General features: G+C 45.5%; 1 protein-coding gene across 3 annotated transcripts in view; it reads left to right on the top strand.

Moving 5' to 3' along the window:
- CRYBG1 (crystallin beta-gamma domain containing 1) overlaps window positions 1–23,131 on the top strand; it is a 1,049,447-nt gene that overhangs the window by 1,003,858 nt on the left and 22,458 nt on the right. For all 3 annotated transcript variants that reach the window (XM_078648430.1, XM_078648432.1, XM_078648431.1), the window contains 3 exons: window positions 2,463–2,586; window positions 7,739–7,897; window positions 14,887–15,052. In XM_078648430.1, the coding sequence (XP_078504556.1) occupies window positions 2,463–2,586; window positions 7,739–7,897; window positions 14,887–15,052 (449 nt within the window). The remainder of the gene's footprint in view (window positions 1–2,462; window positions 2,587–7,738; window positions 7,898–14,886; window positions 15,053–23,131) is intronic.

Raw genomic sequence — 23,131 nt, 5'->3', positions numbered from 1 at the left:
CCAGAATCCCCTGGTCAATCACAACGCTGCTTGGTCTGAGCGCCGTGGTTTGGCGCCCAGACAGCGACTCGCAGGCTTTGCATGTTCTCCTCGCAGGCTGTAATAAGCCTGCGTGGAGAACATGCAAAGTAGGCATGACGCTTTGGTTGGTCCGGGACGGCCGTCCAAAGCGTCATGCGCACTTTGGTCGGCACGAGACGGCCATCCAAAGCGGCATATGCACTTTAGGTGCTGCCACCACTCCTACCCATGTGACGTGCGGGAGCCCAGCCCCGCCCGCCTGGCTTCAGCTGCAAGCTGAATGCACAAAACAAAATTATACTAACGCATGTTATTATTATTACATTTTCTTTCTTCAGCTTGTAGCTGAAGCAGTGGGGCGACGCTTCTCATCCTTACCGGAGGAGCCACCTCTGCATGCTCATAAGAATACTACTTTTGGTGCTTCCCAGAAACACCAGCAGATTCTAGAACTCTGCCAGCCGTGAGCATCATGCCATAATCAAGTAGAGCACTGCTCAGGAGTCTCGTGGCATGGGTTGCCTGGACCAGAATACATACTGTGTCTGCTAGAATGAGGAACAGGATGTCATGGGGACACTGCACCAAGAACCTTGTAGTCATGGTGAGGCATCACTGAAGGGAAGAATTTACAAGGTTTAGACAGGCGCTGATTTGGAGCAGTGCTACGACAAATGAATCATTTCTCTCATCTTCGCTATATCTGATCTCCTGCTATTCACTATGTTTCATTAGTAAAGGAAAAAGAGCCAGATTCTCTAGTTGACAGGATGTATACCCTAATGGATGTTTGGCTCTGTTCCAAGAAATTGTTGCTGCTGTATTTATCAGGTACTCCGTGTTCCTATGAACAAAGATGAAAGTATGAACCACTGACAAGATTTCGTGGAATAATATGGCTAGTATCTTTCCCACCTAAGCCAGATCAAATATTATCTCTTGCATTTGTTGTAACTACAGTTGAAGTCCTGCTGCCTGGAACTCGATGCTAAAAAAAGGAGTGACTTACCGTACTTCCGCTAAAGAAAATTGCCTATTTTTCTGGACAGAGACTCTTTATTATGCTTTGACTCTATCCCTACACATCACCTACTCCAAGATTCCCCATGAAAGGACATTCTGCATTAGAAGGTGCTCATTTTTCCCTTTGTCGAGGTGTGCAACTTCTCATTTTGCCCCATGATTCACTTCAGGTTTGGGCAAACACCAGAGGGATGTTCTAACTGCACACAAGTTCAAATTCCAATATGGGCGCAAGTGTGTGTTTGCGAGCTACTAGGAAATAGGGCTTCAAACTTGTGTGAACATTTTCATTCAACATTAATGTTTGATTTCTGGTAACATGGCTAATTCCAGGTTTATCTAGTCCGATCTCCACAAATGTGTTTCATAGGAGCCCGTATTTTCTTTAATGTGAGACTTCTACAATCCCCCTCAAAGCACTGATGATGGAACCACTTAGTTTGTTGGCTCCTTAAGATGGACTGAAGGAGAGAATCAGACTACGTTAGGGGTAGCTGTTCCAAGACGAGCACTGGGGTAAATATTACGAAGACCCCCTGTGTTCAAGTGTTTGACAAAGCTGCGCTTCCTCATCTGACAGAAGGAAATAATGCATTATGTGAATACAAGTAAAAACAAATGCCAAGCATTTCCAATGGAAGCACTTTTTTATTCATCTCTAAGTGTCTGGTCTCATTTTAGAGGTTCTCATTCGTTGTCATCAGAGCATTTAAAATTGGGTCCAGGGGTACGTCTACTATCATCTACTCGATAAATATACCAAGATATAATTGTTAACTTCTGTCAACTTTATGTTGACTCATGCATTATAACTTAAATTGAAAACATGAGGTTATTCGGAATTGTTACTCTTGTTCCCCCTATTCACCACCTTTTTCCCTTTTCCTTTTACCAGTCCTCATTTTCTTTTCTCATTCCTGCTTTCTTCCTATTCCTCATCTTTCTTAAGTTTTTCTCTTGCAACCAATGAAACCAATTTTGCCAGGATATGTTTGGACAACCCTCATGTTCTAATTTTCAGAGTACAGTAAGATTAATGGGGTCATCTAGTGAATATTACAATAATTCACAAAACCCCAGGTGACATCATCAAATAAACATTCTAGAATGCCTGTTGTTGGTGATTGCTGGAGATAAAAGAGTGGGCAAAGGGAACTGTTTTTAAACTACACTGGGTGATCCCTTTTAAACAAGAGCATAGCTATAGGGTTGGTTTTCTTATAGCTTGTAAGTGACTGTAAAGGTCACAGTCTACAAATAGGCGAAAAACAATCAAATCCAGGGATGATTATATTTTACTTCTAAAGTAAAAAGAGGAACCACTATGAAATCCAGAAAAAGTAATGTATTTAAAATATTACTATATTATTTATTTTACGATCTTTATATATGAACTGTATAATCATTATTTATTTTAGCTGGGTGATCTATGAATACAGCAATTACAGAGGGCGCCAGATACTACTGTCACCAGATAAAATACCAGATTGGTACACAATAAGCGGGTGGCGTACAGTAGGATCGCTGAGACCTCTCATTCAGGTAAGGTAGCAGTGTCTGTTCCTTTGTTTTCAAAAAAGTTTTTTTTTTTTTTTAAATACTCAGCGAAACGTATTATAAGTTATACAGAATAAAAACAGACATACAAGTATAGTGGATAAGACAGTATGGTCATATATCATTCATAAATTAGCGATAAGAACATCATTAAAATACATTTCTTCCTTATTTATAATGGGTTATATGCCAGTCGCTACCTATCTTCATAGGTAGCGACTGGTATATAACCTATTATAAATAAGGAAGAAATAAGCTGAGGATAGCTGCTGGACGATATATTCTAAATGTAACTAACAACCCTTCCGGAGCTGGCTGGCTAACATTTAAAACAGTTTTCTCTGTTGATAAATTGGAGCAAAAATTATTATAGGTGATCAGCAGGCAAATTGATTACGCAGTCGGTGTTGTTCTTCCAATCCATAATATGTTTCTTTATGTTTAGTGAAAGAAAATAACCCTTCACTAGTTAAAAATGACAAAAGTAAAAAATATACTTAGGTGTACTGCATTGTTATGGGGCTCCATAGAATGATTTTAGTACTCTCCCGGAATCCAAGATCAGCATCAATGTCTGACAAGATCCAAAGTATTGTTTTGATAAGACGATCTGTAGAACTCGGTTAGGATTTCACCCGAATTGAGTCCTGGGCATAAAAATAGCAAGTACCAGTATTATTACTCCTGGCTGGTTTCAGGTTATGTGCGACAAACGTTAATAGGCAGATGTGTATGTTAAAACAGTAAAGCACAGACTTTAATTATAACTCTGTTATCGAGATGTCTCCAAATAAATTGCCCCTTTTATTATGGTACTCATTATATTCACCTACAAATTATCAAGTGCTCATTGAGCCTGGATGTGTTTTGGACCGGTTACCTGCTGGTGGCCACAGAGTGCGCTCAGCCTTGAAAGCTAACATGCCAGCTGACTATACTAGAGTGAAAGACTATTCTAGCCAATAGGTCCAACTGTGGAACAAGGAAAACTTAAATGGGTGCACGAAGATAACCCTTTTAGAACTGGACTGCACTAAATATGCCTAGGGCACTGGGTGCAAAGGAAAGGTGTGAGCCCAAGCTTTAGAACTGATATGTCATGGCTGACAGGCTATTGTGCTCAGTGATCTGCTGTTGTCTCTGTCTCGAGGTCAGTTTCTTCCTCTATGTACCCTAGTGCTATCCGTCGTATGCCAAAGCTCAGAAAAAGATGTTTGATCTTATTAAATCTACACACGATTTGTCTTCTAAAAGTCTGGGCAGATCACTCTCCAGTAGTTTCTTTTAGACACAATAGTAGGGAATGGCCACATATTAGAGATAATATCATGTAGGCTTGTCCAAGAAAGGCTAATCTTAATTAGAGGTTAACTTTATTACAACACACCCCAGATGAAACTGGGACACCCAGTCTTGCCTGAACTTATCTGTCTATGGTGTAATTCCCCAGTACAGACCTTCTACATACAGCACACCCACCTCACGCCCATTACATCACTGCCAAGGGTAGTCATATAGCCATGCGATAAACTCTTCAATCAGGTGCTGCAATTGAAGGGTGTGATGTTCACTACACGTGTGAGCAGTTTATCATTTTAGTGAATTGTTAGCAATTAGAAACTGGTTTTCTCAGCCAGAAGCATTTAGCGATAATGTCATTAATTAGACTTACACAAGATAGTTTGGTGGCTTATTTAAAACATCTGACGGTGAAGGCCGAACAGTCAAACATGTTGACAGAAGTTTAGTCAAACAACATTTTCTAACATTACTAACGTGTTGCTTCATATTTTTTTGCCTTTCTGTTTAGTTTCTAGTTTTTGGGTTGCTTAACTAGCACGCTGTTGTCTAAAGAGCAAGAGTGTTACGGCAGCGATCTCAGGGTGAATGATGAACGAAACATTGTCCTTGAACAACTAGCAGTAGAATCCTGACTCAAACAGGCGAAGAATCTGATCCTAGCACCCATAGTGATGCTGCATAGACGACTAACCACTGCATTCAGCAATAAAACTGATCTGAAATATTTTAACTGCAAGCTCTACTCAATGTTTGAAACAAGTGCCCCATTAACAACTGGTACGCTAAGCCCTAAGTTTGACTACTTTCAGTGCTTTACACCAGAACTCAAACACCAGAACTGTCAAATTAAAAGGTTTGAGACAATCGAGCAGAGAACTATGATCAGGCAGATAAAAGAAAGAGGTGCATGATTAAAGCGATCAAGACCAACTACTCAAAAATATTTACATGCTTTAAATGCTTCATAGGATGTTTTTAACCTCATTAAGAGATTGTCATGCAGAGGACCCAACTCATAACCTGTCCCCATCCCAAGACCTGTTAGATAACTTGGTCAATTTCTTGTTTAGAAAATTCTTAAGATCTGAGTGCTCGCCTGTTTCTATAGCAGCATATGAAACCCTGCTAAACCACAGCAAGCCTTCAAAAACTGTTAGAGAGCGTCCCACATCTAAATTCCTCGGCCCTAAATGTAAGGTTTTCTCTATATTCCTAGCTCCCTCTTGGTTTACAAGAAGAATGATGGTAATAGCTGTTGATGATTTGAGTAATTTGTTAGTCTGTGTTCCCATCTATTCTTTTCGCTATTCTCAATCATTTGAACTATTGTGGGGCTTCTTGTGGAACCAGTCTTTACTTTAAATATTTCTGTCTTGTATAGACGTCATCGTACCAACCATGAGGTACTCCTCATGGGCATAATACAAATGCAGTTGTGCAGGTTTCTGTCTCTTGATGCTAGATAATTAAATACATTGTCAAATTCCCTCTCAGTAAGTGGTTCGCTAGACACATTTACAGACATAGAGGTATATTGTGATAGGCAGTTTGGTTTTGCCCCATCTTGTGTACAGTCACTTGCAACTTACTGTACAGTTTCAAAGAAATGGCAACCTTTTGTTCTAGCTATTTGTTCCTCTGACACATATTTTTTTCGTAAAGAGTATGCCACCACAATTTGTTTACTTGCCTCTTGAATAGCCTGCGGCAATCCAGATGCAGGCACGTGTCGGCCAGACACCGATTCTCCAAGATGTATCTCTGTATAGACATTGCTGCAGGCTTCATGATTATATCTCTCAGAATAGGACATTTGCACATTTTTTCGACACTAAGATGGCAGATGTAGCTTAAGCCTATATGTGTTTAAAGGCATTTGTTGTACAGGTCTGTGGGTGATGGCACTAACTTTCTACCACTATTAACCTTTAAATGAATAATCACATGGTGATACTCAAATTAGCAAGGACCAGGCTCTTCAAATGACAGGAGCTGCACTCACCCCCCTCCCTCCCCTTAGCACCTTGAGACCCTCACGAGTGAGGAGCGCGCTTTATAAAACCCTGATTGACTGATTGACTTTGTTAGGAATGTGTTTGCTTTAAGCTTGACTGTCTAGTGCTGCCCTCGCTGGTTCTCAAAATTTCCTCACCATTTGATAATAGTAGAGATGAATGCAGATCAAAATAATGATACCTTTATGGTGATTTCTGTACTCCCATCTTATGCTCTCGCTTTCATTACCAGCAGCGAACATCATGCTTGTCTGTCCAACTGACTGGCACGTGTTCTGGTGTTGTATGCATGTGCCAGGGTAAGCAGTGGTAGTACCAGCTACGTAGCGCTTTGGTAATAGCATAAGAAGTTGTTCTGTGCTTATTACTACAGCTAGAGTTATTTTATGCTTTATTAGTGCTCTTTAGAGTAGAATAATGCAAAATGTCCGTACCATGGTAACTCCAGTCTTTCAGACCATGTCTTTAGTCACATGGTCAGTGTTTAGTTTTCACCTGTAGTGCAGATCCAGCATTAGGTAAATGGAGGACCGCTGCACCCAGTGCTTAGTTAACGTTCAACGGTATAGGGGGTAGGCCATGACGTTCATTTATTGTAGAACAAGATTTATTTTTAATCATCCGTCTTTGACTTGGAGCATGAGTGAGAGACAGAATAGGGAGAAATCAAGGATAAAGAAGAAACCTGCAAGTAGAAAATAAAGAGACAAGAAGTGTAAATCGGTGGAATAAAGCAGCATGAGATGTAATTAATTAATGAGTTGTATTAATTATATAGCGCACATACACCCTGGGGCTATCTCAGCACTGGGGGAGCAGCTTGCATATCTGGAGAAAAGAGGGAAGTAAACTTAACAGAAAAGGTACATTTTTAGATGTTTTTTAAATGTAGGTGATTGGAAAGGTTACAGAGTGATATATACAGAGTTCTCAGTTTTGGGTCCTGAGTAGTGAGGAGCACATTCACTCATCCAGGATCGCTTATACTTAGGCATGTGGAAGGAACGGAGTGGTGATAGTGTAGGTATATATTTTTTAAACTTGTCTTTGAGTTGAGATTTTTCAGCATTCTCATACATTTTGATTATGATTCACACGATTTTGAAATGCACCATGTGTTTCACAGGGAGCCAGTGTAACTTATTTTCTTACATCACAGACCACTTGGAATTTCTTAAGACCAGTAAGAAGTGTAAGCGTCATTTTGAATACGTTGAAGCTTGTTAAGGGCCAGATCATAGACTCCAAGGTAAAGGCCATTATAGTAGCCCAGCATGGGCTACACGGAAATATAGTTCTTTGCAAAGGAACAGGACACTGTTTGTTAGCATACAAAGAGTCTGGCAGCAGTTGGAAGAAATAGTGCTGACCTGGTGTCCAATGAAGATATTCTTGTAGATCCTAAACATTTAAAATTAGTCAGCCCAGATTTCAGCAGCTTTGATTTTTGGGAGCTCTGATGGTGAGCTTCTGAGAATATCTTTGGGCCTTAGAAGTTATTGTTCAGCATTGACCACGCCATCCTATTCATTAGCTGTCCACCAATACTTTCATTGTCGCTCAACATTTAAGGACATGCACCAGATAGGCAAAGATTAGTGAGAATGTTGAAATTAAAGGGCTGTATTGGTTTTCTGGCAACAGCTAATGAAATTAGTCCTCCAGTATCAACACAAGATGGTGATGTTGCTCATTACGTACTGAGAAAGAGACTGTGAATTGTAAGAGTCGGTGTGTCTCCCTGTCATTGTTCATGTCCCAATTAAACAAAATTGTATGTAAACCAAAAAATATGTAATAGAAACCGTTTTGTTTTCCAGAAACGAGTGTATTTTAAAATCCGAAACCAATCTACAGGATTGTTTGTTGCAACAAATGGAAATCTAGAAGATCTGAAGCTGCTACGATTGCAAGTTACAGAGGACTCGGGAGCAGAAGATCAAATATGGGCGTACCATGAAGGATTTCTGAAGTGCAGGGTGAGAGTATAATTTGTTTAAAACACTTTTTAAACGAGTAATTGCACTGTTGCCACTATGGAGCTTAATTAGATATGTTGTTTTGAAATGTCCTCATCCAAAATCCTCTCCCTTAAAATTGTCTATTGATTCCCAGTATCTGAATTAGTCTTTTGTTAAGAATTGACAAATCAAATAGCTTCTCTTCCCGGAATGTATTATAGACTTTTTATTTCAAATGGTTAGGCAATCCTATGGATACAGCCATGAGAGGAAAGTCTTTATAGAACTGTGTGAAATTGTAGGGATAGTCTAGGTAGCCTTATAACATCCTCAGATAGTCCTACATTTATTTTCTTGGTAACGTTTTGCCAGCATCTGTGCTGTTGCTGGGCAAACCGGCACTGATTGTCCTGCATCTGGGACAACGCTGGAATTATAAACTGGTAGGCCTGCTATGAAAATGATAGTACATATTGCAGCTACTCCTAGTAGCCTAGAAAATGTTCAGGCTGCTAGAAGTTTGCTTGGAGTATAGCTTTTGCTCGCAATATTAACACAAGTACGGTATATAAGTGTACTTCTGTAAGCATACTGAGCTTATTGTAGCACTTCTGGCCTACTTTTTGTGATTTATTTTCACTTGTAAAATGCCTTGTGACTGCTAGGAAGTATTGCATACTCTTTCCTAGAATAGGGCAGGGATGGCATTCCATTTTCTAAATGTTATGTGCTTCCTTTCGTATAGGAACACTAGATTCCTTCCCATGCCAGGGGCACCATCACTGTGTTTTAACATGCATCCAATTAGAGGTGATAAATTACTAGACATTTCCAACAGTAACATAAAAAACATTTTAAGAATGACGCAGTGCATCACAACTTTCTGACAGCCATGTTCTCGTTTATAGCATTTCATTCAGTATTCCGATTAAAGTTTAATCTGTGCTATAATGTGTTGTCAGTAAAAACACTAGCTTATTACGGAAGGTCCCTCTGTTATGTGGATTGGTTGATTACATTTTAAAATTAAAAAATTGTTTCCTTTCAGAAAAAATATCCTTTACAGGTAGTTGTTTTGTACCCAAGTCTAAGGATCAGCCTTAAGTGTTTTACCTGTCAGATCCCTTATCAGCTGAAGGGTAACCTAGTAGTATTTTTCTTAGTGCAACCTAATTTACCTAATTCATTGTTTAAGAATGAGGTAGAAAAGTAAGTGTGTGTTCTACTTAATGATCACTAATCCGGGTTAAGTCAGCAGTGACTAACAGTAGAGAGTACGTACTTTCTTACATTTACGAGGGATTCCCAGCAGCTTTTTAGGTCTCAACTATTCTATCACGTAAGTGATAAATAGACGAGAGTATTGAGGGCAAACCAAGCTCTGAAACCACCAGGCAGATTACGTCGAGTGCATGTGCCCGTGCACGCGCTTGCCGTTTGCTCCCCCAGCCGCCTCGCATCATTGCATTAATCAGCCCTCCTCCAAAGACTTGTTTACAGTGCTGCCAGCCTATCGCGTGCCCGCTGCTTCAGACTTCAAGGAAAGACTGCTGCTCCCCTGCCCGCCGCATCAGTCGTCAAGAGAATGCTCCCCGCCCCCGCAATGCTTTTTTTCACTGCCGGTTATACTAGGGCACATAGAGCCATCTCACCTCCCGATACACTAACCACACAGGATCATGGCTACAATACAGTATGCAGACCGTAGAAATACTGACATGATCCTAGCCGTAACTTTTTAATTCCACCCGCATGATCACGCTTATGACAGTGTTACGACCTTGAGGTTCATTATAGCGATACCTGCACGGTAATACGGATCCTTGCTTGATCTCACCAACACGGGGCGCTTTGCCCAATACCACATTTCCTTTCATACGGTATCAAGTGAGTTATAACCACCACGGCTCACTACTTAAAACCCACGTCAGCGCCATTGAATAACCGTCCCCTCCTTCTCTCCCTGCGAACCCTGATTCCTGTCGGACCAAACAACGTGAATATCACTCTCGTAACTAACTGCCTAGGGGTTCCTATGTCCTCTCTGTTTACATTTCCCTCCCCCTCGAGCTTTCTTTTCTCTCCCTCTCTCGGCCCTTTGATGCTTGTTATCTTACTCTTGCGGAGCGGCTCCCATTGTACTGAGGCCGATTTCAGCCACTACAGCAGACTCGTGGCGGCGGGGGCGACATAAAGTGCCTTCATTCAAGGCTTATGTATTCGCACAGCTGCTCCCGTTGCACAAAGGGGAGGGGGCAGGGAGAGCCGGGCGGGTGAGCCACGCAGATAGCTTAATGGCAGAACCCAGATCCTGCATAATCGCAGGTGTGCGTGAGGCTTGCATAGACACAGACACTGATTGTGTACTTTGTGCGCTGCTCCCGCTGCACAAAGGGGAGGGGGCAGGGAGAGCCGGGGCGGGTGAGCCACGCAGATAGCTTAATGGCAGAACCCAGATCCTGCATAATCGCAGGTGTGCATGAGGCTTGCATAGACACAGGCACTGATTGTGTACTTTGTGCTCTGAGTTGTCTCGGTGACTACCATTCATCTATACATCCATCCGTGTATCCACTCACTCATCCATGCATCCATTCTTCCTACCACCCATCCATCCATCCACTCACTGAGCCTTCCATCCATCCATTCCTCCATCCACCTATCCATCTGACCGTCCGTCCATCCATCCATTCGTCCATGCATCCATCCACTCACTGGTCCATTCATCATCCATCCACTCACGGATCCCTCCACTAAACGCCACAGCACCACTGAACGCCACAGCACCACTGTATGCAACAGAATCACTAAACGCCACAGCATCACTCAGCACCACTCAACGCCACAGCACCACTCAACGCCACAGCACCACTCAACGCCACAGCACCACTCAACGCCACAGCACCACTCAACGCCACAGCACCACTCAACGCCACAGCACCACTCAACGCCACAGCACCACTCAACGCTACAGCACCACTCAACGCTACAGCACCACTCAACGCTACAGCACCACTCAACGCCACAGCACCACTCAACGCCACAGCACCACTCAACGCCACAGCACCACTCAACGCCACAGCACCACTCAACGCCACAGCACCACTCAACGCCACAGCACCACTCAACGCCACAGCACCACTCAACGCCACAGCACCACTCAACGCCACAGCACCACTCAACGCCACAGCACCACTCAACGCCACAGCACCACTCAACGCCACAGCACCACTCAACGCCACAGCATCACTCACCACCACTCAGCACCACTCAACACCACAGCACCGCCGAATGCCACAGCATCACTCAGCACCACTGAATGCCACAGCATCACTCAGCATCACTCAACGCCACAGCACCACTGAATGCCACAGCACCACTCAACGCCACAGCACCACTGAATGCCACAGCACCACTCAACGCCACAGCACCACGCCACAGCACCACGCCACAGCACCACGCCACAGCACCACGCCACAGCTCCACGCCCCAGCACCACTCCACGCCCCAGCACCACTCCACGCCCCAGCACCACTCCACGCCCCAGCACCACTCCACGCCCCAGCACCACTCCACGCCCCAGCACCACTCCACGCCCCAGCACCACTCCACGCCCCAGCACCACTCCACGCCCCAGCACCACTCCACGCCCCAGCACCACTCCATGCCCCAGCACCACTCCATGCCCCAGCACCACTCCACGCCCCAGCACCACTCCACGCCCCAGCACCACTCCACGCCCCAGCACCACTCCACGCCCCAGCACCACTCCACGCCCCAGCACCACTCCACGCCCCAGCACCACTCCACGCCCCAGCACCACTCCACGCCCCAGCACCACTCCACGCCCCAGCACCACTCCACGCCCCAGCACCACTCAACGTCCCAGCACCACTCAGCGCCCCAGCACCACTCAGCGCCCCAGCACCACTCAACACCACTCAGCATCACTCAGCACCACAGGATCACTCAGCCCCACAGCATAACTCAATGCTACAGCATCACTCAGGACCACTGAACGCCACAGCGCCACTGAACGCCACAGCATCACTTCGCACCACTGAACACCACAGCATCACTCAGCACCACTGAACGCCACAGCATCGCTCAGCACCACTGAACGCCACAGCATCACTCTGTGCAACCATTCAATTCAACAACAACTGGTTCGAATATGTTCTGTCAATGTTTCAAGCTTTATTACAAATGTCACCAATTTTTTTTTAATATTTCACTTCTGTTCTTGGATTTTCGTCACAATAAAATACAATGAACATAATCTTCCCAAAAGTTATTTACAAAAGTTTAAACTATTGCCATTATAAATTACAATAACTTTTATTTAAGTATTAATTATTTTTTTTTAAAAATAAAAGCCATTGTTATTTGTAATATCAATACATCTAAGTCATGTAAATACAACACATATTGCATTACAAATGCTATAGATGTCACATTTGCGAAAGTTAAAACTATTGGCATTGTAATTGACAAAGCTATTCATTTCGCTATTTTCAAAACCAACACATAAATAAAAAAATTGTCATTTACAATACCAATAGCTCAAACTTTCCTAATGCGAGACCTATTGCATTGCAAATGCTTGTTTTAAGTGGACCTTATGAGCAGTGGCATAGACCATTTCAGCAAATTGAATCATCTCTGCAAATGGGCATTAATACCATGCAAGACCAAAAAGAGGATTCATTATTTCTCAATGTTTACACCTAGGGATGGGGTTGTGTCCTCAAAGAAGGTAATTGGGGTCCTTACAGTGCTTTTGTGTCATCTGGAAAGGGTGTGGGCGTCGGGTCAATCAAGAAAATATCTCGGAATCATTTCCATCAATTTTTCCACTGGATGAAGGACAACGGTTCATACCTGAATGGATCTGAAGGACAGGTAAAGATTCCAGGCTGGACAAACACGTGAACACTATTCCCCCCCCTATACACACACACACGCACACACACACACCCCTATATAAAGGTAATATTTGGCATTCCTCACCAAACACCGTTTCACTGTGAATCCCGAAAACCTCTTCTGCACACCATTTAACTCCATTTGCACATCACCAGCAGCTCAACATCCTCTATGTCTAATTATAAACTACGCTCAAGCTGATGGATTACATGCTGTTTGTATTTCACAACTGTCCCCACTCTCCTATTTTAAGGAGAGTTGCATAAACAGGCCTCACACCTCAGCATCATTGAACAACCTCTAGTTCTTGAAACCCACAGGTCAGACTACTCACTGACCATGTAGACAGAACAAGGAGGCCCCACAATCACCCTCCGGTTTGTATGACACTACAACCTCCAAGAATTCAAGCTTTTCAGCCACCTAGATATCCACCTTTTACCGAATATACAGATCCCATAGAATTTTCTTAAAGAAAAAGCCATCCTCCCAGCACTACAAATGACTGTCCAACAAAGACACTGATAGAAAATTTCCTTTCCTCATCTACCTTTTATTCAAACAATGTATCAATGGACTCACCTTTATCATGAGCAACATGCCATATTTAGTCATTTCAGGCACTTTATAATTATACTGCTATTCTCCAGTCATTGTAGGACTTGGCAGGTCATGTCACCATGCCGCTCACACTAGGCATACATACACATTGCTACAAACCCAAACCTGGCAAGCAAATCTGTGTCTTCAGGCTCTATCCCCAAGGCTCCTTCCAGCTGCTACCGACTATTCCACAGCTATTGTTAGTAGACTCCTCTGCACTCCGAACAAAACGTTTAAAAATGATGTTGAAAGTAGCAGCACATGGAAACACAATCCACCAAACCAAAGCCTTCTGCGCCTCGGTTCTCCCAAAAAGATGCAACACTAACCATCCATCTTTCAAAACAATCCATCTTTCCAAACAATCAAATTCAGTTGAAAATGCTCCTTTCAAAGGTATCTCACTACTTCAGCCGAAGCCTGCTACTATGGATCCGCCATCATGGAAGCATCCAGCATCTGCAGAGCCCTCTGCAAAGCAGTCATATTCTGCATCAAGCCTTTATTCCAACCAACCCATAAGCCTCTTAATCAACAAATGCAACATCAGCAATCATTTCACCACAACAGATTTACTGAATCAGGCCTTACTTTGTAGCACCAGACAGAATACCACATTAAACTGAAGTTGGATGAAATTACTCTTTCCCCGACGGGACGCATCATATTCCTCATATTCACCATTGATACCAACATTTTCTTCAAGACACATATTGCAGCGAAAACCCAAACAGCATGATAAAACCCTATTTCCGGGAAATTACGTTTAACATCGCAGAGGCGAATTTCAGAATGATATTCCAAACCTTGGTTCTCGCCCACTTAAAACGAGGTAATGCCTTACTGAACTCTGCCTCAGCCTCTATGCTGGCACCAGTGAAAGATGCTCAAAGTACAAAAGAGTTGTCCTTCTAAGACAGAAGGGAACAGGGTAAGTAGACCAATGTACAAACAATTTCCCTTTCGTGCTATGCTTAAAAATTTTTTTTTTTAGGCAAAGCAAGAAAGGGAAATTGTTTGACCAGTGAAAGATGCGCTGTTCAGCACACCACTGTTCATTAAGGGACTGAAAAGTGCAACCAACCTGGAAGGCATGCATTGGATTTGGCTCTAAGCCTACAGCTCAATTCCGCTGCATTATAATCAGTGTGCAGGAATTAGCACACAAGCATACTTGTCAGAAAATGAATCTTTTCCAATGGTCAATGCAACAGAAGGAGCCAATAATTCACCAGGCTTGAAAGCAGAAAAAAAATAGACAAAAGGTAAAATCAAGAGTGAGACTTTCTTCGCATAAGCCATATATGCACACTGTTTTGGGACTAGGGGGGATGAGCCACCTGAGGCTTCGCCTCCCATACGTCCTGGCCCCTACCTACGCTAAACCATGGTAATAAATAGCATATTGCACTGCGCATCTGCATTTATACATATACTGATATTTCTTTTTTATGCTGATTTTTCTTTTCCTGACGCAGATAGCAGAAGACTGTTCTGTGGCTGTATCTGGAAGTATAGTGACTTCTGGCTCAAAGCTGAGTCTCACCTTGGAAGAAGAGAAGAGTGATAGCCAGTATTGGAGTATTAGTCCGGAAGGCAAGATCCACAGCAGGCTGAAACCGAACCTCGTCTTAGATATTAAAGGTATGAGAGGCCATTTTATCTTCACAGAGTTTACAGATGTTGAATATGCTTACTTATTTTCTGGTTGCAATAAAAAGTAACATTATATCTTCAGCTTCCAACCACTTGCACTCGCGTACAGGTGCTCGATGGCACAGGGGTGAGCCCGCTATATACATTACTGCTCCATTATTTCCTAAACAAAAGGGAGATCGGCACTCGCAGTGATGAATTAATTAATTTAATGAATGAATAAATGTGCACGCAAACACACATTTATTCTATAATTTAATGAATTCACCCCCGAGAGTGCTGATCTCGCTTTTGTTTGGGAAATAACAGAGCAGATATATATATATATATATATATATATATATATATATATATATATATATATATACATACATACATACATACATACTTTGGGTGCAGCATACCAGACAGCACAAGCTGTCTGGTTGCAAAAGACGTGTTGTGGGCCTACCAGGGACTTGCTGCTCACCTTTGTTTGGCTGTATTCTCCCTCTCATTTTCTTGCTTCTTATTAAATGGCTTTCCTTGCCACAGCTTCTCTTTCTTGTGTTTGCCCCTCACGTAGAGCATAGCCTCTTTACCATCTCTCTGATCTACCGGCTTCTATCCTACCACTACTCACTTTTAGGGAAGTACTTTTTATTTTCTGCGTAAGGAGTCCATGAAAGTGCCTATGTTTTCCAGCTCTCTTCTTTGTGCTTCACCTTCCCGCCAAATAGCTGCCTCCTCGACTACCGTGCTGCTATCTGCTACATGTTACAAGCTCGCTCCATTGCGCTTCCTCCACCCAAACTCCTTTCCTCCACCATGCTCTGTATTTTTTGTGCTTGTGTGCTTCTCCCCTCCAACCCTGTCTTGTTCCCTCTAGCGTGCTGATTTTTTCCTGTCCTGCCCACTCCCTGTTGCTTCCTGGTCCCACTCCTCTATTGCTCACCATCTTTTGTTCTTAATTTTTTAGCAGCAAATTGCTTCCAGGCCAATCTGCCTAAAAGAAAAAAGCACTTTGATGCAACTTCTTTTTCATTTTGTTTCGTGATCCATTTTGTATGTGTAAATATAAAAATCCTGCCAGTGCCATTTCGTAGCCACGCATGTGTAATGACCTATGCACGCATACGTCTTCACGCATTTACATGCCGATGAAATGATGTGATTGAATAAGACCAAAAAACTTTGACCATGCCACACAGCATCTTGCTGATGCTGTACACCATCACCAAAAGGTATTGGAAAGAAAATGGTTCCCAATAGAGAGAGCTGTTGTCTTTGCCAGTGCTTGTTTTTATAAAGCACCTACAACTGTTTCTTCTTGCATCTGAATTTGGCTAACCAAGGAATTAAATCAAAGGGAAATAAAGTTCTGTCATATAATGGTTTTAAGTAAAGAGGATACAAGTATAACTGTTACCATTGTCTGTTTTTTCTTTTCTGGATTTACTGAGCACTATTTCTTAACTAATGTTGCACGTAGCTGAAAATCCTTCCATTTATACATGGTTACCAGTTCTAAGTTCATCTTTTGACATCCAACGAGCTCTTATGGCCTTTTTGTTTTGAAAGAAACACACAAAAGGTGTTGAGAGGTTCCTAGCAATAAGTCTAACCACTGGCAATTACTCCTCAGTTAATCAGTGGGGTGTCGATTGGTTACAGTGGCACAGTGAGCATGGAACCCTTGTCTGGGTGTACCCTTGGCCACTTAGCGCATTACTGAAACACATGAAAGGTGGTGGGAGGATGCTTGCAATAAGTGTAACCACTGACAATTGGCTTGGGGTAGCATTCCATCCCATCATTCTTTTGCCTACCATGCACTTCAGTTTGGACCCAGCCATATGCAAATCATTTGTGACCCTGCTCCACTAGGAACAGTCCAGCCTGAACTGCCAAGCCAGGTCCTCCCAGAAGTGGAGCACAAGCAAACCAAGACCAGTTTCAACCTGATTGGGGCTCTTCAGTCAAGTGCAGCTTTTGTTGCTGCTCCCGTAGCTCAGCGATAAATGTAATGTTGGAAACTGACTTGCCTCTAAAAATCTGTACATTCTCAATTTCTAGCAGAAGATGAATCGGAGGCACAGGATGGTAAAGGGATTTGTCGAAGATAATAGTGAAGGAAGTCATTATGGGAATCAGCTAAGGCGTGTCATATGTTTTGATTGCACTGGGCCCACAGGCTGATGTCACCGGCCCCTCTTTTATATCCTAGCATAGTCAGTCCTGCCAAAGATTCTGCAGATTTGTGGTGGTATCTTCTCCACCTCCCTTAACACAAGCAATACGCCTGGACGGGTATATTTTATTATATATCAAGAACAGATTATATATATCAAAATTATAGCAAAAATAACAATATTTTATAGCATACATAACAATATAAACAAGCATTTGCAATGCAATAGGTCTCGCATTTGTTTAGAGTTAGAGCTACTGGCATTATAATGGAAAGGTTTGTTTTTTAGCACCTTTAAGTTCCCTTAAGTAATGTCTCACGGCTGCCAGATTGAAAGTGAAGCATATGTTTGTTTATACTTTGGTAGAAGTGAGCATCCGGTACTGGAGGGTTAATAGATCGCGAGGTGGGAAATGATACGAGTCATGTTGCAGTTTCTGAATGTGACTTTCAAAGTGGAGCCCCCTGGTGTCTGAATAAACACAGCACGCAGGAGGAGGAGAAATGAAACAGGGGGAGGGGTAGTGTAGAGTCGTTGGAGCATGAATGTACAGGCTAAAAGAAAGGGAGGATGAGCACATGGAGAGTGGAGGAGACATGAAAAGGGAGACCGAACATTTACAGTGATAATTAGAACTCTCAGTAGACTCTGTGGCAGAAGGGAACATTAAAAGCAGAGATCTCATATGGGTGGTGGGGGCAGGTAAGTAGTTTTGTGGGAAGGGCGAGGGTGTGGTAGAGTACAGCATAGGGAGATTACGTAACGGACGCAGGGGAACTGGTTTTGAGTCTCGGCAGGGACGCGCAACATCCTGTGATTTTGGGAAAATCACTTAATCTCCGAGTGCCTAATAAAAATGAATGTGTCCGTCTGTAACACCACTGGTGCTCCTGTAAGGAGCTCTAATACTTTGAGTCAACACTACAGGGGGAAAAAAGCTTAATTAAATTTTATTTTAACCAAATAAATAAAGAGCTGCGACCTCGGACGGATGGTGTGTTTGAAATACCAACCTTGCTCTTCAAAAACTGTAGTGGATCCCCAACCAGTCCCATGCACACGCCCCTCCGCAAGCATCCAACGTGGAGAGATACGGAGCATTGCTTCAGCGTGTTATCAAACTCAGGAGTGGGAAGCAACCAACAACAAGGGAAGAGTTGCACGATGCTGTGTAGAAGTAAAGGCGTCGCAATATAGGTGCGAGGTAGAGGCGTTCCTAGCATTGTAAGTGCTTGAAAGGTACTGGGGATCAGTAGGGGTTTCTGACCAAAGGTGCTTGCCTGGTACCACCTACTTCTCCGAGGGACAGACACTGCCCCTCCTTCCCAGACCCCAAAAGCATACCATGCCTGCCACTCCTACATCTGCAGAACCCCTCTCGCCCCTGGGTCCTCTAACCTTGACCATTCCCAAGAACCCTTCCTGCACAGACGAACCCCTTTATCCAGTCTCTACCCACATTCAAAACACCCCCACGACCAGTGGCGCGACTCACCTCGCGAGTACAGGCACCTTGGTGACTAGAGATCGAGGTCAGAGCTGAGTAGAGAAATGAACTCGCAGGACGGCCCTGCGGGAGGGTCACCGCCTCGGGCCCTGGTGCAGCAGCGTGAGAGGCCGGGTTGTCCTCCACCGTAGACCACCGGTCACCAGCGCATGACTCTCGGAGCTCGACCCTCCACGTAACCAAAGAACAGGGAGACAGACCGAGAAGAAGGGCCTTGGCTACTGGTGGATGTTCAGGGAGCAACACAGCACAGGGGACAGGGACCGGGGGGGGGGCAGGGGGGTCGTGTGCAGACTCGGAATGCTTTTGGGAAAAAGCAGCCCAAAGCAGGCCCCAAACTCTACCAACAGAAGCCTGTTGCAAGCACAGTCTCCATCATTTTGTGGATGGACAGCTTGTGCTCCGTGGTGGTTGAAAGAAAGAACAAGGTTGGAGGTTCTTATTACAGTCAGCCTGGGAGGAGAGTGATAAATCCGATCCCATACAAATGTTCTCATACAGTATACTACTGCTATAACATACACTACTTTAAAGGGAAAGATGACATAACACAGCAGGAGCATGCTCCTTTGTAAGAAGATTTGATAGAAGTGTTACTGTTCTAAAAAAATGGTTTAATTGTATGTTGTTCGTCTGCTGAGTAGCACTCACATCGGTACCGGCGCTATCTTATTAGTGTGTACAGCCCAACGAAAATCATGGCATTATTCATAAATCTGTTTCATCCATACACACCACCAGCAACGAGTGCAGCCATCACGTATTTAGAAAGAAAAGCTTTGACACCTGCGCTCTTACTTTTTGCTTCACATTTTCCCATGTGGACGAACATAAGGTCACCCTCTGACACCATTGCACGCCTCTGTACTCTGCAGAATTCTTTGATGCAGCTTTGTTCTTACACAAGTGTTTGCTTGTAATTAAAATACAAGCACGGAATCGAAACCTGTGGTGCGCACGCACCACAGAGGAGCCGATGCCGGAATCGAAACCAGTGGTGCGCCCACACCACAGAAGAGCGAGGGCCACGGAAGCCTGTCGTCTGTACCTCGTGGTGATGTGCGTCCTAGACACGATGGGAACGGCGGAGCAAAGGCAGGACATGCGCCCACCTTTGCCCAATTGCGTGCACGCTATAGCCAGTGCCTGCCTGCGAAAGCAAAACCACACGCATGAGCGTGTGGTTAGCTTTCTGAAGCCCATACAAGAGGTCTCGCGCTGTGGGAGTAGTGCTGCGCACTGCAACGCTAGGCGCAAGACCTAAAAAGTAAGCATTATATTGGGTGGGTGTATGTGTTTATATACGCACAAACCCATAGAAATGTATACACGCCCAAACCATAGAAATTCAGCAGTTATAGTTACCTGAGCTAACTATAACTTGCACCCCGGCAATATGTGGCTTATGACCTCACATATTACATCATTCATGACATGGTCAGTGACATCACTCATGACATTTTCCACAGAACCACTCTCACCCATACAACCACTCACTCATCCATAGAGCCACCCACCCACTCACTCACCTATACACCTACCCACACAGCCACTCACCCATACAGTCACTCTTACAGCCACACTCACCTGCTCACACACCCATTTATTCTTCCAAACTGTCACTCACTCAGCCACTTACTCACCCATACAGCTTCTCAATACAGCCACTCACTCACCCATACTACCACTCACACAACCACATAACCATTTACTTATTCACACATCCATACAAGCACTACTAATATACCCATTCACATATCCATACCAGCACTCACATGTCCACTCACTCATCCATACAGCCACTCACACACACTCTCCATCATAGCCTCTCTCACTCCCACTCAGTTAACTAAACAGCCACTGATGCAACCACTCAGTCACCCATACAGCCACTGACACACCCACCCATATAGTCACTCACACAGCCACTCACACATCAGAACAGCCACTCACTTGCCAATACAGCTTCTCACACTCCCACTTATTCACTCATATAGCTACTCACACACCCACTTATGTAGTCATACAGCCACTGACACACCCACTTACCCACGGATACACAATCAGAAACTCGCACATCCACTTACAGACCCACTCAGAGACTTACACACCAGCTGAGAGACCCACTCAGAGAGTCACGCACCCACTCAGCCATTCGCACACCCAGTCACAGACCCACTCAAACACTCATGCACAGACTCACACAGCCATTTACAGACCCCCTCAGGCACCCACTTAAAGACCCACTCAGAGACTCACGCACCCACTGAGAGACCCATACAGACACTCATGCACCCACTCACACAACCACATACAGAACCACGAAGACACCCATTCACCCCTCACAGATCCACTCAGACACTCACAGACCCTCTCACATTTACACACCCACTCACAGACCTACTCAGAGACTCACGCACCCACTCAGACCCATTCAGAAGCTCATGGACCTACTTCTAGACCCACTCACCTATGCACTCACAGACCCACTCAGACACTCCTTGTTAGACGGAGACCTGGAGGGTCGGCCGAGCACAGTGATCGCACAGACAGGTAACTTCCCCCCCACAGATGGACACCACACAAAGATCAGGGTAACACCTTTTATAGGCACTTCTGGTAGTAGAGTGGTACGATACAAGGCGATCAGGACACGATGATCCTCTCAATTCTAGTCTCTAGTAAGGGAAGGGGGTAGCGGGACAGTCTTGGTACCTACGGGTACTGAGGTGTAACGGTGATAGCTCACAATCCTCGAGCTCGGTGTTCGGATGGGTCGGACCGCGGCAGCGCCGGCAGGTCCCGAAGAGGTCGTAGGTGGCAACGGGCCGCGGCAGCGCCAGCAGGTCCCAACGAGGATGAAGGTTACAACGGGCCGCGGCAGCGCCAGCAGGTCCCACGAGAATGCAGGTTGCAACGGGCCGCGGCAGCGCCAGCAGGTCCCACGAGGATGGAGGTTACTACGGGCCGCGGCAGCGCCAGCAGGTCCCAACGAGGACGAAGGTTGCAGAGGGCCGCGGCAGCGCCAGCAGGTCCCACGAGGATGAAGGTTGCAGAGGGCCGCGGCAGCGCCAGCAGGCAGGACAATCGTTCACAAGGCAGGGCTGTGGCAGCGCCAACAGTCCGTCAAGGATGAGTTCTTCTCGGTGTCTCTCGACTCCAGGATACAACTGCCTTCCTGTCCTGGGGCTGCCTCAGTTATAGGTCTGGCGCCCTTTGATGTCCGGACCCTCGCTCTTGGAGGTCGGGAGGTCTGGGATGAGGGAGTCCAGACACCCAGCAGGGGGGTGGAGCCAGCGCCCGAGGAGGCTGGGGGTGCTCGGCACCTGGCGGGGGAGAGCCATCGACACTTCGTACTCCCATTGACCTGCCAAGTGGTCCGTTCACCTCCTGGGTGGAGGGTGGTGCCGGGATGTCGGGGCCTGGCCAGGCCCAGGGTTGGGGTCGGGCTGAGGCCGCGCGGCCGCGTGGTGCCGTGTCCAAGATGGCGGCTGGGCCGGGCAATGGTGCTGACGGTGGCCCGGGCCCTGTCCTGCGGGGAGGGAGCGAGCCCTTCATGTGGCCTGTCCAACATGCGTCCCCCCCAGCTGAAGGCGGGGAGAGTCACCCATCTTCTTGGGGACTTTCCTCGTCGAGGCGGAAAAAGCGGGACAGGCCGTCCGCGTTGGCGTGGTCTTGGCCAGGGCGATGTTCCACAGTGAAGTCCATCCCCTGCAGGGAGATGGACCATCGCAATAGTTTGGGGTTCTCCCCCCGCATCTGCATGAGCCATTGCAGGGGCCGATGGTCCGTCTGTACCCGGAAATGGGTTCCGCAGAGGTACGGCCGGAGCTTCTTGAGGGCCCATACCACAGCGAAGGCCTCTCGCTCAATGGTGCTCCAGCGCTGTTCTCGGGGCAGTAGGCGTCTGCTGATGAAGGCCACTGGTTGGTCCACCCCTTCGGTGTTCAGTTGGGAGAGGACGGCCCCAATACCATGGTCGGAGGCATCGGTCTGCACGATGAACTCGCGGCTGTAGTCGGGGGCCTGGAGTACAGGAGCGGTGCACATGGCGGCCTTCAGCGTCTCGAAGGCTGCTTGACAGTCGGGCGTCCAGTTGACTCTCTTTGGGCTGTTCTTGGACGTGAGTTCCGTGAGGGGCCCCACAATGCTGCCATAGTCCCTCACAAACCGCCGGTAGTAACCGGTGAGCCCCAGGAAGGCTCGGACCTCTGTTTGTGTCTCGGGGGGTTGCCAGGACTGGATGGCAGCTACCTTGAGTTGGAGGGGAGCCACCAGACCGCTCCCCACTTGGTGTCCGAGGTAGGTTACGGACCCCTGGCCGATTTGGCACTTGCTGGCCTTTATGGTGAGGCCGGCCTGTTGGAGGGCCTGCAGGACCTCTCGGAG

This window comes from Lissotriton helveticus, chromosome 6 (assembly GCF_964261635.1).
Source record: "Lissotriton helveticus chromosome 6, aLisHel1.1, whole genome shotgun sequence".
In the NCBI taxonomy this organism is placed as follows: Eukaryota; Metazoa; Chordata; class Amphibia; order Caudata; family Salamandridae; genus Lissotriton; species Lissotriton helveticus.
Note: the sequence above shows the minus strand (reverse complement) of the source record. Positions and strands in the feature narration are given on the sequence as shown.